Source organism: Cynara cardunculus, assembly GCF_001531365.2.
Source record: "Cynara cardunculus var. scolymus isolate 2C chromosome LG 6, CcrdV1, whole genome shotgun sequence".
Lineage (NCBI taxonomy): Eukaryota > Viridiplantae > Streptophyta > Magnoliopsida > Asterales > Asteraceae > Cynara > Cynara cardunculus.
Window position 1 is genome coordinate 16,881,709 of NC_037533.1, and position 14,553 is coordinate 16,896,261.

Below are 14,553 nucleotides of genomic sequence, written 5' to 3' on the forward strand. Positions count from 1 at the left end.
AATCAATATATTATATTTTTTTAATTTTTTTATCATCTTCTTTGTATTAGTTAATATATTATATTATTAGAGATTTTTTTAATTATATTTTAAAATATTATAATTTATTAATTTTTCAAGATACATTTTTATCAACTAATTTGTCAAACATGATTTGTTATCAGCTACCCGCTAGCTTATCAGTAATAAGCTAGCTTATCAACTATTTTGTCAAACATAGCCTTAATGATGCTCCGTGATATTAGAAAATATAAGAAACATCCATGGAAAACCGAAAAGTCTCTTGAAATCGACCACAAAAACAAGAATTTTTTCTAGAAATCAACCAAAAAATTTAAAATTTTCTCAAAATCAATCAAAAAACTTTTTAACAAAAGCAAAACAGTGGAATTTGGCTAAAAATGCATCAAGCGACTTTGCAGGCTTTTTTGACGTGTTTGTGGAACAAAAAATACATGTAAAAAAGTTTCACATTGTGAAATATTAAACAAATATATAATTGATACACTAAATACAATCCTTAGATGGAAAAATATTTATGTAAAATAAAACATTAAGATATAAGTTCTCATGGACTTCATAAATTTGAGGGTTCTTAAATGATTAAGGGGTTGTTTGTTTCACTCTTAATAGTTTCATTAAGAGGCAACATCTGAATCGTTAAGAGGTAAATCTTGTTTGGCAAAAAAAAAGTTTGTCTCTTAAGGGTTCTAAAACCTTCTGAATGATTTTGTATCTTGACATTTCATTAACCATTAAACACCCTAATTTCATTGTAAAACAATTACCAAACAATTATATTTCATTTTACATTATATCATGAAAAGCCTCTTAATCATTCTGACCATTTAATCATTCTATACCAAACCATTCATCAACTGACAAACAGCCATCAAGACTATATATACATATTTATAATTTTAATATTTAATATTATAAAATTTTAGTGATTAAATTATTATTCAATTACGGTTATTTGATAATTATTATTACAAAGTTATTTTATATATTAAATATTTTCTTTTATTATGTACAAATTGGAATGTTTCGATTTATTAGGAGCAACAATGGGGCTACGCGGCTAATGCGGCTAGCCGTCTAAAACAAACGGCTACAGCCGATTCCTACATCAATAAATACGAGTTTCGGTTGCAATAATTTTACCGGATCTTTTATATAATAACTCATAGAATAAATTGAGATCACTTAAGACCAACATGTTTTTGTGAGATTTATGAGACTATTTTTCTACGTTTGAAACTTTACAGTAAAATGTTGTGAATGTAACATTCACAGTGTTTTTGCGGTGAAAGTTCGGGTTTTTTATCTTCACAGCATTTTGTTGTGAAGTTTAAAGTATAAAAAAGTGGTCTCACGAAAACAGACTGGTCTCACGTGAACTCAACCCCCATGGCCCCATAGAATTACTATAACCTTAATAATTGGTGCATTGTTTGTTATTTCACATTATCTTTTATCTAGTGTCTGAATTTTGGGTGATTTTTAACATATATTTGTTTTACATTATATGTTTCACAACAAATACATTTTATGTATTTGTGAAACAAAAAATACAGTTAAAAAACCGAATACATATGAGATAAACATATTTTAAAACAAATATATGTTAATCAATATATCAAATTTTAGCTTTATTATAATAAAATCATGCAGAACAATATTTTTCGATACAACTATCATAATGTATGGAGGTTCTCAAACACTGCCAAATTGGTCACCTTTTTCGGCAGCCAAATTCACCAGAAATCCGCTGGAAATAATCTCATAATATAAATTATTTTTTTTCCAAATAATTAGTGGCGGGTTTTCGGCAGAAGTCCACGAAAGTCGACTTTTTTTATGTCCGTCGGAATTTCGCCACTAATTTTTCCGACGGATGTTTCTGTCGGAAATTTCACCGAAAATAGTCAATTTTCTAGTAGTGAAATGATTAAGTCTCGTATTCAGGTAATGTTAATATTTATAAACTAAATACAAAATTATATTAAATATAATAAAATTTTAAAGTGGAATAAACTATAAAAAAATAAATAAGTCTAACTTTTTTAGTTTGACATACTTATTGTTATATATTTTTCCTTGTATTATAAATCGGGTTTGGTTTACGTGAGACAAGACTGTTTTCGTAAGACATGTGAGCCATAATTTTTACATTTAAAACTTCACAACAAAATATTATGAAGGTAAAAAAACTGAATCTTCACAACAAAAACAATGTGAAGATTACCTTCACAGTGTTTTGTTGTGAAGTTTCAAGTATAAAAATCGTGTCTCATGAAAACAGTCTTGTCGCACATGATCCCAAGTCATTTTAAACCTGATTTTCTTTCCATGCATATGAAGCTTTTATGTGAAAATTGATATGTGAAGCTACACATGTACAACATTATCATTTATCTATTTACCAGTACCATTTAAGGATCGGGTTTCAGTAAGAAAATAAGTTACGGTGAGAAGCGTAAAAAAGGATCCCCATATTTGGATCAATCCTAATTCAATGCCAACACTAATGAAGTATATCAAGACGTATCAGATCAATTCTCTTCTAAGACGTAATTCATGGTGGGCATAAGATTAAAATTGATCAAGGGTTCAGATCTCTTCTTACTTTTTTCAAAATAATTTTCCTTCTTATACAATCATTCCCCTGTAACTTAAAATGTTTATCTGGACAATGACGTTTTTAATACAATGCAAAAATCAGATGAAAAAATATATAATATTACAGGTGTAACATTATCGAAAATAAAATACATCGTTTTTATATAATTTATTTAATTTAATTTATTAAATATATTTTAAATACTGTATATTTAAAAGAAAAGAGGGTAAACCATATTTTTTATATTATCAATATATTCAATGTATTTAATAAAATATTATTTTTTTTATCAATTTTAAATAACATTCTAAATAATTTGTTTGAGAAAAAAAAACCCTTAAGGGGTTGTTTGTTTACCTCTTAATAGTTTTATTAAGATGCACCATCTGATCGTTAAGAGGTGAATCTTGTTTGGTAAAAAAAAGTCTGTCTTTTAATGGTTCTAAAACCCTCTGAGTGATTTTGTATCATGAACCTCCCTTAACAATTCAACGTTCTAATTTCATTGTAAATAGTTACCAAACAATTATATTTCATTTTACATTATATAATTATATTTCATTTTACATTATATCATGAAAGCCTCTTAATCATTCAGCACCGAACCATTCAGCAACTGTCAAACAACCCTAAGCAAAATCCTCAAAACATTTGTTTTGGAATTTATATAATCATAGTGCACAAACTTTAAGGGACGTTTACCCAAACACTTGTCCAATAAGATCTTATCGGAAAGATTCAAACACTATCACTTATCTTATTAGATAAGATTTAGTCCATCAGAACAATATTGTATGCAACAATTTACCCTGTAAAGATTAATCGAGTAAAAGTCGTCACTCTCACTCACCGGATAAGGCTCCTAACTCTTGCCACACTTTTACCAAATAAGATTATCAGTCTTTTACGTGTTCATTTGGTAAGGTAATGCAACTTAACAAGCACTCACGGATTAAGTTTTTGTCAAATGGCCCCTTGGAACCAAAAGTGAAAGTGGGAGAATAGTTGAGGGACCATTTCTGTAATTCCTTAAATCAAAGTAGGAACGACGCACAGTTCTCATGTTACTCGGATACAAAGGAGCGGGATACATTCTTCCAACGGAAAGCTCAAAATTCATTGATTCGCCGGAGGTAGGGAAACGTATTCCGGTACCGGAATTCGACGAAATTCACCTCGCAGCCATGGTTTTGACGTCCAGGATCAAATCCGTGGATTTTTTCAGGTTCCGATTCCCATTATATAATTACTGAATAATGGAAACAAACTGTTCACATCATTACTCTTATTGATTGTAGTTGACATGTGTAACCAGTATTGGCGATTGGTTGTGTTGATTGTGCGTTCGATGCTTGTTTTTAATTGTTTTATATGCATAGAAACTGTTTCGGTTGATCATGGCGGAGTGATTGGTTCTTAATTCATTCATTGTACTTTGTTGATTAAGCAAATATGCTTTTAGTAGCAAGGCGACGAATGATTATCTCCTTTTTTTCATGTTTATTTTTTTATATGCAATTAAGGAGGAAGAAACAACTATTTCTATTAGCTTCTGATCTGATAATGTCTGGACAAACTGCAATGATCGATTACCGATATGGTAGACACTGCCACAGTATTTCAAATAAGCTTTGTCAGTTAAGAGTAATGTTAGTCTACTATATTACATGATTTATCTATAATTTTTTTTATTTCATCAGGAAAATTCCAAGAGATTTGACAGAGGCATCACTTTCAGGTGCTGGATTGTCTATTGTGGCAGCTATCTCTATGATGTTTTTATTTGGAATGGTAAGAAGCTCACCTCATGGTCTAAATTTTATAACATTCATGTCTATATATGTTCCATATCTATTATTCATGTGGCATGATGCTTAATTTTGTTCTTCATTGATATGTATGACACTATTGGAAGAAGATTTGAGTTTGAAAAGTGTTTCTAGCTCACATTATGCTGTTTAGTTTTTTTGTACTTTGTTATTTCTATATTGGTCACAAGCCATTGTAATGAAGTGTTAAGAATTGATGTGCCTATACTTCAACAATCATCTACTATTGCAGGAGCTACAAAATTATATGGCCCTTACTACTACGACTTCTGTCATAGTTGACCAAAGTTCTGACTCGGAATTCTTACTCATTGATTTTAATATGAGGTACGCTCCATGAAGATAATCCAGTCTCTGTTGTGGATCTTCACTAGTGCTTTTTTCTTATATTTCTTGGTACCCTCTCTTTTTGTTTTCGTTCTGAAATCTTGATTGAAAATTATAAGTTGGTGGAATAAGGAGTTACTAATCTTGTCTGCAAGTTACAAAAGCTAACTAGTTTACTCAGACTTTGCCTTGGCACTTATCTCTCTTAAATTCATGAAAACATGAGGCTGCCTGAGTACCATTTCAATCAAACGGTGTTGCTACGGTATATTTTACTATAGCAAAGTCACTTGTGCTCATTATGCTTGGATTGGAGACTAACATTTGTTGAATTATCCCAATGCAGTTTTCCAGCTTTATCATGTGAGTTTGCATCTCTGGATGTGAGTGATATACTGGGAACGGTAAAATTTCATCATCTTACTTCTGTTTGTTATTTTAGCTGTATACCTTGTAGGCACGGCTATCAAGGAAAAAGGCATTCTATTTTGGTGTACTTATCTTCTTCTTCTTTAGTTAGTTTCTAACTTCCACATGACTAATTTTACTGGATGCTTTTCTTCAAGAACAAGTCAAGGGTTATGTTACAAACAGCGAGGCTTTATGTCTGGCCTGCTTCAACACTGGCATCTTTCGAGAATGCAATACCCTCTTTTATTTGTAGTTCTTCTCCCTCCCTTTCTAGACGCATGCCAGTAAGACACTCATTGTAGGAAGTCAAGGTCTCAAGGTTCCTGCTAGCTGTTCCATTACATTGGAGGAAGCAGATGGATCTGACATGCTAAGATATCCTTGTGTCTTCAATTCTGAAATTCAACCAGATGCAATGACTTATGAAATCGGTTCAGACTAACATTTTGTTCAACATCCTCACCCCATTTCTTACCATTCATCATGTAACCTATTCGGCCTTTTATGTTTGTTTGTGGAAGTAGGGCCAGAGATGTCTAGTGCTGTTGTAAGTGATAACAGTATTATAAGATGAAAACTAACAAGTTGTCGAGTTTAAGCTACATAAATGCAGTGATTGGTTAGTAGAGGTCATATGGTTGTTTAGTTCATTTTGATGTTTGAGGACTGATGTTAGTAAAGTTTAAGGTGTAGGCTTTTTTAAGCAAGTCACCCATTTGATTGTGGTCAGCGAAAGTCCTAAAGGAGTCTCATGCTAGATTGTTCACTCCAGGATAATCTTGTATAATTTATCCTTTCAACGCAATTCATATGTTTATTCTCTTATTGATTAGGTCATTTATTATATACTCCCTCCTTTTCCAAGAAAAGGCAATACTTACTCTTTTAGGTTGTCCAATATTAAATACAATGCATCCTTTTTCAGAAAGATTGTTTTCCTACCTATTAGCAACCATTACAAGCTATTGGCGACATTGATTGTAGTTCACAAGTTTTCTCAATTTTGTCTTGATAAAAGGCTTTTATTATGCCAAATGTTGCATTCTTTTAGGAGGGAAAGAACATCATCCCTGGTTTCAATTCCAGGCATCCACAACAATTGTGGTCACTAAGTTTATCAGGGTTGATGTCTTGCGGTCATAATTTTCTGGGATTAATCTGGGCATAGCCTGCGACATCATTTGCTAGGTTCCAAACGGATGATCTTCATTTCTGTTAGCTAATATCTATGTCTTCGACTGTTCCCTTGAAGAGTCGTACCAAAATCAGTTCAGTCAAACATCATGTTTCATAGCTTGGCCTTCTTCTTCTTCTTTTGTTGTTGTTGTAATTGTGTCTTAGAAGCTCCTATGCTTTAATAGATGGGCATGAGTCACCCGAATTCTGTTTCTCTTTTTTGCAGAACAGGTTGAACATAACTAAAACAGTACGCAAGTATCCGATCGATAAGCATTTCGAAGCTACAGGCTCTGAGTATGACCCTACACCAGTTCCTACTATAATTAAGCATGACGATAAGGTTGATGATCAGGAAACCGGTGAAGGATCTGTTAAACTAAATGCACAAGATTTTGATAAAATTTCTCATCAGTAAGTGAAGTAACTAATCTCATTTTTAAGCAACTTGATCTCTTTATTTGAGACTTGGTATCAGCACGATGGGAATTGCTGAAAATGTACCCATCAGACTGATCTTCTAACTTTTAGCAACAATGTTTTGTTTGGTCAAGTACAGGTATCCAATTTTGGTTGTGAATTTCTTTGTTCCCTGGTGCATTTGGAGTAACCGTCTGGTATGCTTATTTACTCCTGATAGCTGTGACATTTCCTGAAGATGGTCCAATTATTTTCAACACCTGCATTTTATTAAGCCACTTTCTAATATTTCTGCTTCTCGTCCAATGTCCATCAGAATTTTTTCTTCATTTGCATTTCTTTTACAAAATACTCCATCATTAGTGAATTGTTATCGTAATCTTCATGTTATGAACTGTTTGTTCATATGTGTTTCAAGAATTGTATTTAATCGTTTATGTTGCTAGCTGTATGATCACATTCACTTTTAAATTAGCTTTTGGCATTGCTCCATGTTAGTGGAATGTTTCTGTTGGTTATGGGAGGAAAGGCTAGGGACAAAATTGATGTGTCACAATGACCTCTGTGTCAAAAATGTACTTTAGCTTGAAATTTTGCCAAAAGGAAATGTTGCAATTATCTTAGAGCATCCTAGAAAGGAATATTGTTGCTTTTATTTGAGAGACATGGAGTAGACTAAGGTTGAGGTTTCTTGCTTGAGCAATATTGTCTTGATTTACTTGTTCGTCCATCCTTGAAAATGTTTTATGGTGCTGCTGCTCATTGACGTTTTTTTAACTAAGAACTAATTTTATGCCAGTTCCCATTAGTAACTACGAAAACTTTGAGATTCCAACTCAAATCTATTGTTAATGAATGGAGCAACTCAATATCATATATGCTCATCACATAGGGCTTTGTTTGGCCATGTTCTCATTTTTGGTTTTCCATCTATGTTTTTTGAGTCGGTCTAAACCAAAATGAAAAATTGTGTTTGATTGGTTGGAAATCATTTATGTTTTGCGAAAATTAAAATTGGTCTAAATATGTTTGTGAAAAATTGTGCACTTGATTTTGATGTCTTCACGGTTTACATTGCATTGTGTCTATTTCCTTTTTTTTTTCTTTTCTGTTGCTTACTATTTACTAGTCTTGGTTCTTTTTCTTTTCATATCCATTTCTTTTTCGCTTACATTTTGCACAACATGGGGGTCTTCATGGAAACAGCCACTCTACCCTTTGGGTACAACCCACCCCTCAAAGACCTTGCTTTCGAGTGAGATATACTAGGTTTTTATGGTTTTATTTAGTCTATAGGCATGAAATTGGTTTACGGACAAAAACATGTCTTGATTATTTGACTTTGATGAGGTTGAGGTATCCAAGCTAGAAAAAACAAAATTTCTATATATTTTTTCGTTTTACTTGCTTGAAAATAAAATATTGTTGTTGAACACATTTATCATTTCATTACCATCGCTTATTACATCTTACAACACTTAAATATGTTACAATGATGATAAATTAATATCACAAATCCATTTACAGTACAGATAGATAAATGTAGAAAGTGTGAAGCCCTAAGTTGTATGTTCCCAATTTGAGATCTGTAGTCTTAACAGGTTTTCTCACTTGTAGCCTTTTTCAAGGTTTACAAATGTACGTGTCATTTGGATGATAGAGATTATGCATTGCGTCATTGGGCCTGCATGCATGATATAGGTGTGCTCTAATACCATATAACACTTTAAGGTCCCCCCTCGTATGTGAGTGGCGAGTAACCCGGATCATATTTACTCATCAAATAAGTTGTATTTTACTAGTTTCAACAATAACATTATTGGGGTAAGTCCTTGTCTGAGTGTGGCAGGCTTTAGTACTTCACTTATTCAGCAATATGTTTATTTCAACTTTGCACATTTGAATTAAAGCTACATGTTTATCCCAACAACTATTTGCATCAATAAGTTCGATATCAATATTAGCTTGTGTAACATTTGTTTTCCATTCATCCTTTGCTTTTCTATGCTAGAAACCCTCATGGGAGAAAGCAGCCAGAATTATAAGACAAAGGTCTAAATTATTTCCCATATTTCTCAAGAACAAATTTTTCTGTGAATGGTGCACATTTTTTCTGGTTCTTAGCTTTCTGCTCTCTTTTATCTGCATCCCCAGACACAATCCAGCAGGAGATGGGCGTATCCTTCTGGGAAAGGTGGACTGCACTGAAGAAATTGAGCTTTGTAGAAGGTAATTGGTGAGATTTTTTTGCTCAAAGGTATGTTGGAGTCCTGCATTGGCTACACTTGAACCATTTCTCCTCTATATATGTTGGAAGTTGGAACTTCCCCTTCCTCCTCAGGGCACTGTTGGAGAGTAACTCTGGGGGTTCCACATATTCTCACATGGTATCAGAGCCAAGGTTTACTACTCTAGGGACCTGACACTCTGGCTAGTCCCCTCTCGACACTTTGGGACAATCTGTGTCCATCTAGCATCTGTTGGAGGGGCGTGTTGGAGTCCTACATTGGCTAGACTTGAACCATTTCGCCTTTATATATGTTGGAACCTTCCGTTCCTCCTCAAGGACACTTTTGGAGAGTAAATTTGAGGGTTCCACATATTCTCACAAGGTATAACATAATTGAGAGATAATTAGGCTCAAGCCATCTTATTTGGTGCATCACCCACCACTCATCAATCATAACTGTGTTCTGCACAAATACAAATATTCTATGGGTTCCATTAGTTGTGTTATATGTCATCTTACCAAACCAAAAGAGCCTGGTAGATTCCACTCGGAGCTAGGGTCTGAGGGTAAGATGTATGCAGACCGCAAACATGTCCTCTATCCCAAGAGTAGAGTGGCTGATTCCGTGAAAATCTCCGGCTTACGAAAAGTGTATGAGAAACAGGGAAAAAGAAGCACATGAGACAAGAAAGGAAGGTACGCCAAAATTTTGAAAAAGAAAAAAGATAAGTGCCAAGACTAAATAGAGGTAAGCAACATAAAAAAACCGAAGTTACAAGGAAACACAAGCAAGGTAAGAAACTACACAACCTCTACTCTATCTTAGGACTCCAGTAACCTATCTGCCGGCTCACTAACCCTACCCCCAACCTCTACCTCTCCAGCTCCCTTACTCCCGTCTACGCTAGCTATAGGTCCTGTCATAGATCATCTTCTCATTATATGATGTATGATCTAAAGTATATCATTTTCTCATCCTTGGTCCTTGTATTAATCAGTGACTGTGTGATTTAGTTCAGAGATATAGGTTGGGCCTTCTGCGAATTATTATGGGTTTTTTATGTTAGATTGAATAAGTCTTATGTTGCATGAGATTCGGATATATTCATGCACGTGGGTAGACGATAGACTAGTTCTCTNGTTAGTTCTTGTAAGCTATTTATAGCATGCTTCATTTAATGAATAAACCACCAGATATTGAGTGATTCAATTGTGTTCTACTATATACCATTACAAGTGGTATCAGAGCACATCTGGGAGAGTTGAGTGTGTTATCATGGCTACTGAGAACGGTAACTTTCAGGTTCCAGTGTTCCGAAGTTTGACGGCGACTATGATCATTGGAGCCTTTTGATGAAGACTCTGTTGAAATCCAAGGAGTATTGCGTTGTCATTGACCCAGGTTATAAAGAACCGGCTGAAGGAGCAGTTCTTTCTTCTGCCCAACAGACCCAGTTAGATACGATGCGTCTCAAAGATCTCAAGGCCCAAAACTACTTGTTCCAGTCCATTGATAAGCAGATTATCAAGACTATGACCCAGAAAGACACCGCCTAGCAGATCTAGGAGGCGATGAAGAACAAGTACCAAGGTAATACGCGGGTTAAGCGGGCCCAGTTGCAGCGATTGCGGAAGGAGTTCGAGACTTTGGAGATGAAAGACGGCGAGGGAATCACCRACTACTTTGGCCGTGTCATGACGGTGGCCAATTCTATGCGGAATTTCGGTGAAGATATGGATGATGTGAAAGTTGTTGAAAAAATTCTACGATCCCTGACTGACAACTTTAATTTTGTTGTTTGTTCCATCGAAGAATCCAAGGATATCGACCGTTTATCGGTCGATGAATTGCAGAGCTCGTTGCTCGTTCATGAACAGAAACTGACTAAGAAACCCACCCTTGATGATCAAGTTCTACAGACTGAAGTCGACCCTTCCACCGGGCGTGGTCGTGGTCGAGGAAGGGGGTCGGGTGCAAGAGGAAGAGGTCGCGGACGCGGACGCGGACGCGGACGCGGACGTGGGAGGTCTGATTTCGATAAGTCCTCCATCGAATGCTATCGATGTCATCAATTCGGACACTTTGCCTACGAGTGTAATCGTGGTGAGAAGCCGGTTAATTACGCAGAATTTGACGAGGGTGAAGATCTTCTTTTGATGACTCACGCCGTCGTGAAGGAAGAACATACCACAGGTATTTGGTTTCTTGACTCCGCATGCTCGAACCATATGACAGGCTGTCGTGGATGGTTCATAAATCTTGACGAAAATTTTACACATAGTGTAAAATTAGGGAATGATCTTCGTTTATCAGTAAAGGGCATTGGTGATATCCGCTTGAAGCTGGGGGTATCACATAGGTAATAACTCGTGTTTATTACGTTCCAGATCTCACCTCAAATCTGTTAAGTCTTGGGCAGTTACAGGAGAAGGACCTAACAGTGGTGATTCGTCGAGGAGTTTGCAAAATTTATCGTCCTCGACGTGGCGTAATCACTACATCTACTATGACAAGAAATAGGATGTTTATTGTGCAGGCCACAAAAACAGCCAAAGAAACCAAGTGTCTGCAAGTGATCGGTGAACCAAATGGTCAAACATGGCATAGGAGGCTAGGTCATGTACACAACAAGTCTTTACGCACCATGCAATTTCGTCAAATGGTGAAGGGATTGCCATCAATAGCCACATCTTCTAAAGTATGTGAAGTCTGTAATTTGGGAAAACAACAGAGAGAAAATATCCCAAAGAAGAGTTTATGGAGAGCCTCCTCTAAGCTGGAACTTTTACATATTGACTTATGTGGACCCATTCAGCCTGCATCATCCAGTGGAAGGAGGTATGTGATGGTCATTATTGATGATTTCTCTAGAAAGGGATGGGTGTACTTTCTATCACATAAACATGAATGCCTAGAACTATCCAAGTATTTCAAAATTATGGTTGAAAATGAAACTGGGYTGACCATTAAAAGTCTAAGAAGTGATCGGGGTGGTGAGTTCATTTCAAATGATTTTAATCAATTTTGTAAGGAGACTGGCATTAAACGGCAATTAACTGCGGGGTACACTCCACAGCAAAACGGGGTGGCCGAAAGGCGAAATAGAACGTTAATGAATATGGTTAGGTGTTTGTTAATTGATAAACAAATGCCAAAATGTTTTTGGTCCGAAGCTGCAAACTGGGCGTGTCACATTTTAAATCGATGTGCTACTACATCAGTAGAARAAAAGGTGYCTGAAGAAATTTGGTCTGGTCACAAACCAAATGTGGATTACTTTAAGATCTTTGGATCTATTGGGTATGTCCATGTTCCCTCTCAACATCGAACCAAGTTGGATAACAGAAGTCAAAAGTGTATTTTCTTGGGAATTAGTGCAGAGTCTAAGGCATATGGGATGTATGATCCTAATAAAAAAAAAGATCATCATCAGTAAAGATGTGGTGTTTGATGAGAAGGAAATATGGTATTGGAATAAGCAAAACTTTGGTCCTTCTGAATTAATTATAGCAGATGAAAGTGACATGTTGGAACCACATGAAGCAAATCTCGAAGATGGGCAGGAAGATGTGGAAGATGTGACAAATCAAAGTTCCAATCCTAGTTCCAATCCTAGTCACTCTAGCTCTCATAATGGCTTATTTAATGCAATAAGCAACACCAACAGTGAAAGGGACAGCTCACAAGAAAGTAATATTTCACCAACTATTCAAACTAGTACACCTACTGTACTACCATGTGATCCTCAAAGTCAAACTAGCTGGTGAAAGCTCAAAAAGAACGAGATCAGTGCCTACTTGGATGCATGATTATGAAAGTGGGGAGGGTTTGTCAAGTGATGAAGCAGAACTTGCAATGTTTAGTTCGATGGAAGACCCAACAACTTTTGATGAAGCTGTTAAAGAAACTAAATGGGTAAAGGCTATAGAGAAAGAGATGGAGTCCATTATGAAAAATGAAACATGGGAGTTGGTTGATGCTCCTGCCGAGGTAACCCCAATTGGAGTTAAATGGTTATTCAAAACAAAATTGAATGAGAAAGGTGAAGTGGATAAGTACAAGGCGAGGCTCGTTGTGAAAGGTTATGCTCAGAAAAAGGGCATAGATTATGACGAAGTTTTCACCCCGGTGGCTCGATGGGATATGGTTCGTTGCATTCTTGCCATAGCTGCTCAAAAGGGTTGGTTGATACAACAGTTGGATGTCAAATGTGCGTTCCTTAACGGTACGCCAAAGGAGACGGTGTATATTCAGCAACCCCAAGGATTTATCAAGAAAGGCGAGGAGCATAAAGTGTACAAATTGAAGAAGGCTCTTTACGGCTTAAAACAGGCACCGCGTGCGTGGTTCAATCGAATTGAACAATATTTTTTGAAAGCAGGCTTTGAAAAGAGCAAATTTGATCACACTCTTTTTATCAAAAGGCAAACTACAGGAACTGTTATAGTAAATCTTTATGTGGATGACTTGATTTACACAGGAGATAACCCACAGATGTGCATGGAGTTCAAAAATTCAATGATGTTGGAATTTGATATGACTGATTTGGGAAGAATGAAATATTTTTTGGGGGTTGAAATAAATCAAGAGGCAAGAGGAATTAGTTTGTATCAACAGAAGTATGCTAAGGAAGTGTTGGATCGATTCAATTTGTGGGAATGCAATGGAGTCAGAACCCAATTGTGCCGGGAACAATAGTAACTAAAGCTGGCGTGGGCAAGAAGGTGGATGACATCATGTATAAAYGGCTCGTGGGCAGTCTAATGTATCTCACGGTCACGAGACCAGATCTCATGTACGCTGTGAGCTTCATTTCAAGGTTTATGGCAGACCCTCGTGAAGAACATTTGTTGTTAAACAAACGAATTCTAAGGTACGTGAAAGCAACTTACAACTTTGGGCTGTTTTATGAAAGGTGTGATGAAACAAAATTAGAAGTATTTACGGATAGTGATTATGCAAGAGACTTGGAGGATAGAAAATGTACTTCAGGCTATGCATTCGTTTTAAGTAATGTTGCTATTTGTTGGAGTTCAAGGAAGCAAGAAATAGTCACACTCTCTTCCACAGAAGCAGAATATGTGGCTGCCACTGTTTGTGCATGTCACTGTGTATGGCTCAAAGGATTAATAGAAGAGTTAAAGAATGATTCGGTTGGTACGGTTAACATTATGTGCGATAATAGTTCTACTATAAAACTGACAAAAAATCCAGTCATGCATCGAAGAACAAAGCATATAGATGTTCGGTTTCACTATCTTAGAGATTTGGTAAGTGAAGGAAAGGTGCAGATAGTGTTTTGCTCATCTGCGAATCAAGTTGCTGACATTATGACCAAGCCAGTTAAGTTGGAGGTGTACGAAAAAATGCGAGATTTGCTTGGAGTAAGGAAAATCGAAATGTAAACTGAATGGGAAACCATTTTCAGTTTAAGGGAGGGTTTATTATGGGTTTTTTATGTTAGATTGAATAAGTCTTATGTTGCATGAGATTCGGATATATTCATGCACGTGGGTAGACGATAGACTAGTTCTCT

General features: G+C 35.8%; 1 protein-coding gene across 1 annotated transcript in view; it reads left to right on the top strand.

Moving 5' to 3' along the window:
• The first annotated feature begins 3,798 nt into the window (after positions 1-3,798).
• The window catches only part of LOC112514474 (protein disulfide isomerase-like 5-4), a 17,479-nt gene continuing 6,724 nt past the window's right edge, over positions 3,799-14,553 (top strand). Inside the window, exons 1-8 of the mRNA XM_025120961.1 lie at positions 3,799-3,848; positions 4,324-4,414; positions 4,685-4,779; positions 5,126-5,183; positions 6,593-6,780; positions 6,926-6,983; positions 8,798-8,838; positions 8,941-9,015. Coding sequence (XP_024976729.1) covers positions 3,808-3,848; positions 4,324-4,414; positions 4,685-4,779; positions 5,126-5,183; positions 6,593-6,780; positions 6,926-6,983; positions 8,798-8,838; positions 8,941-9,015 — 647 coding nt within the window. The 5' untranslated portion in view covers positions 3,799-3,807. The remainder of the gene's footprint in view (positions 3,849-4,323; positions 4,415-4,684; positions 4,780-5,125; positions 5,184-6,592; positions 6,781-6,925; positions 6,984-8,797; positions 8,839-8,940; positions 9,016-14,553) is intronic.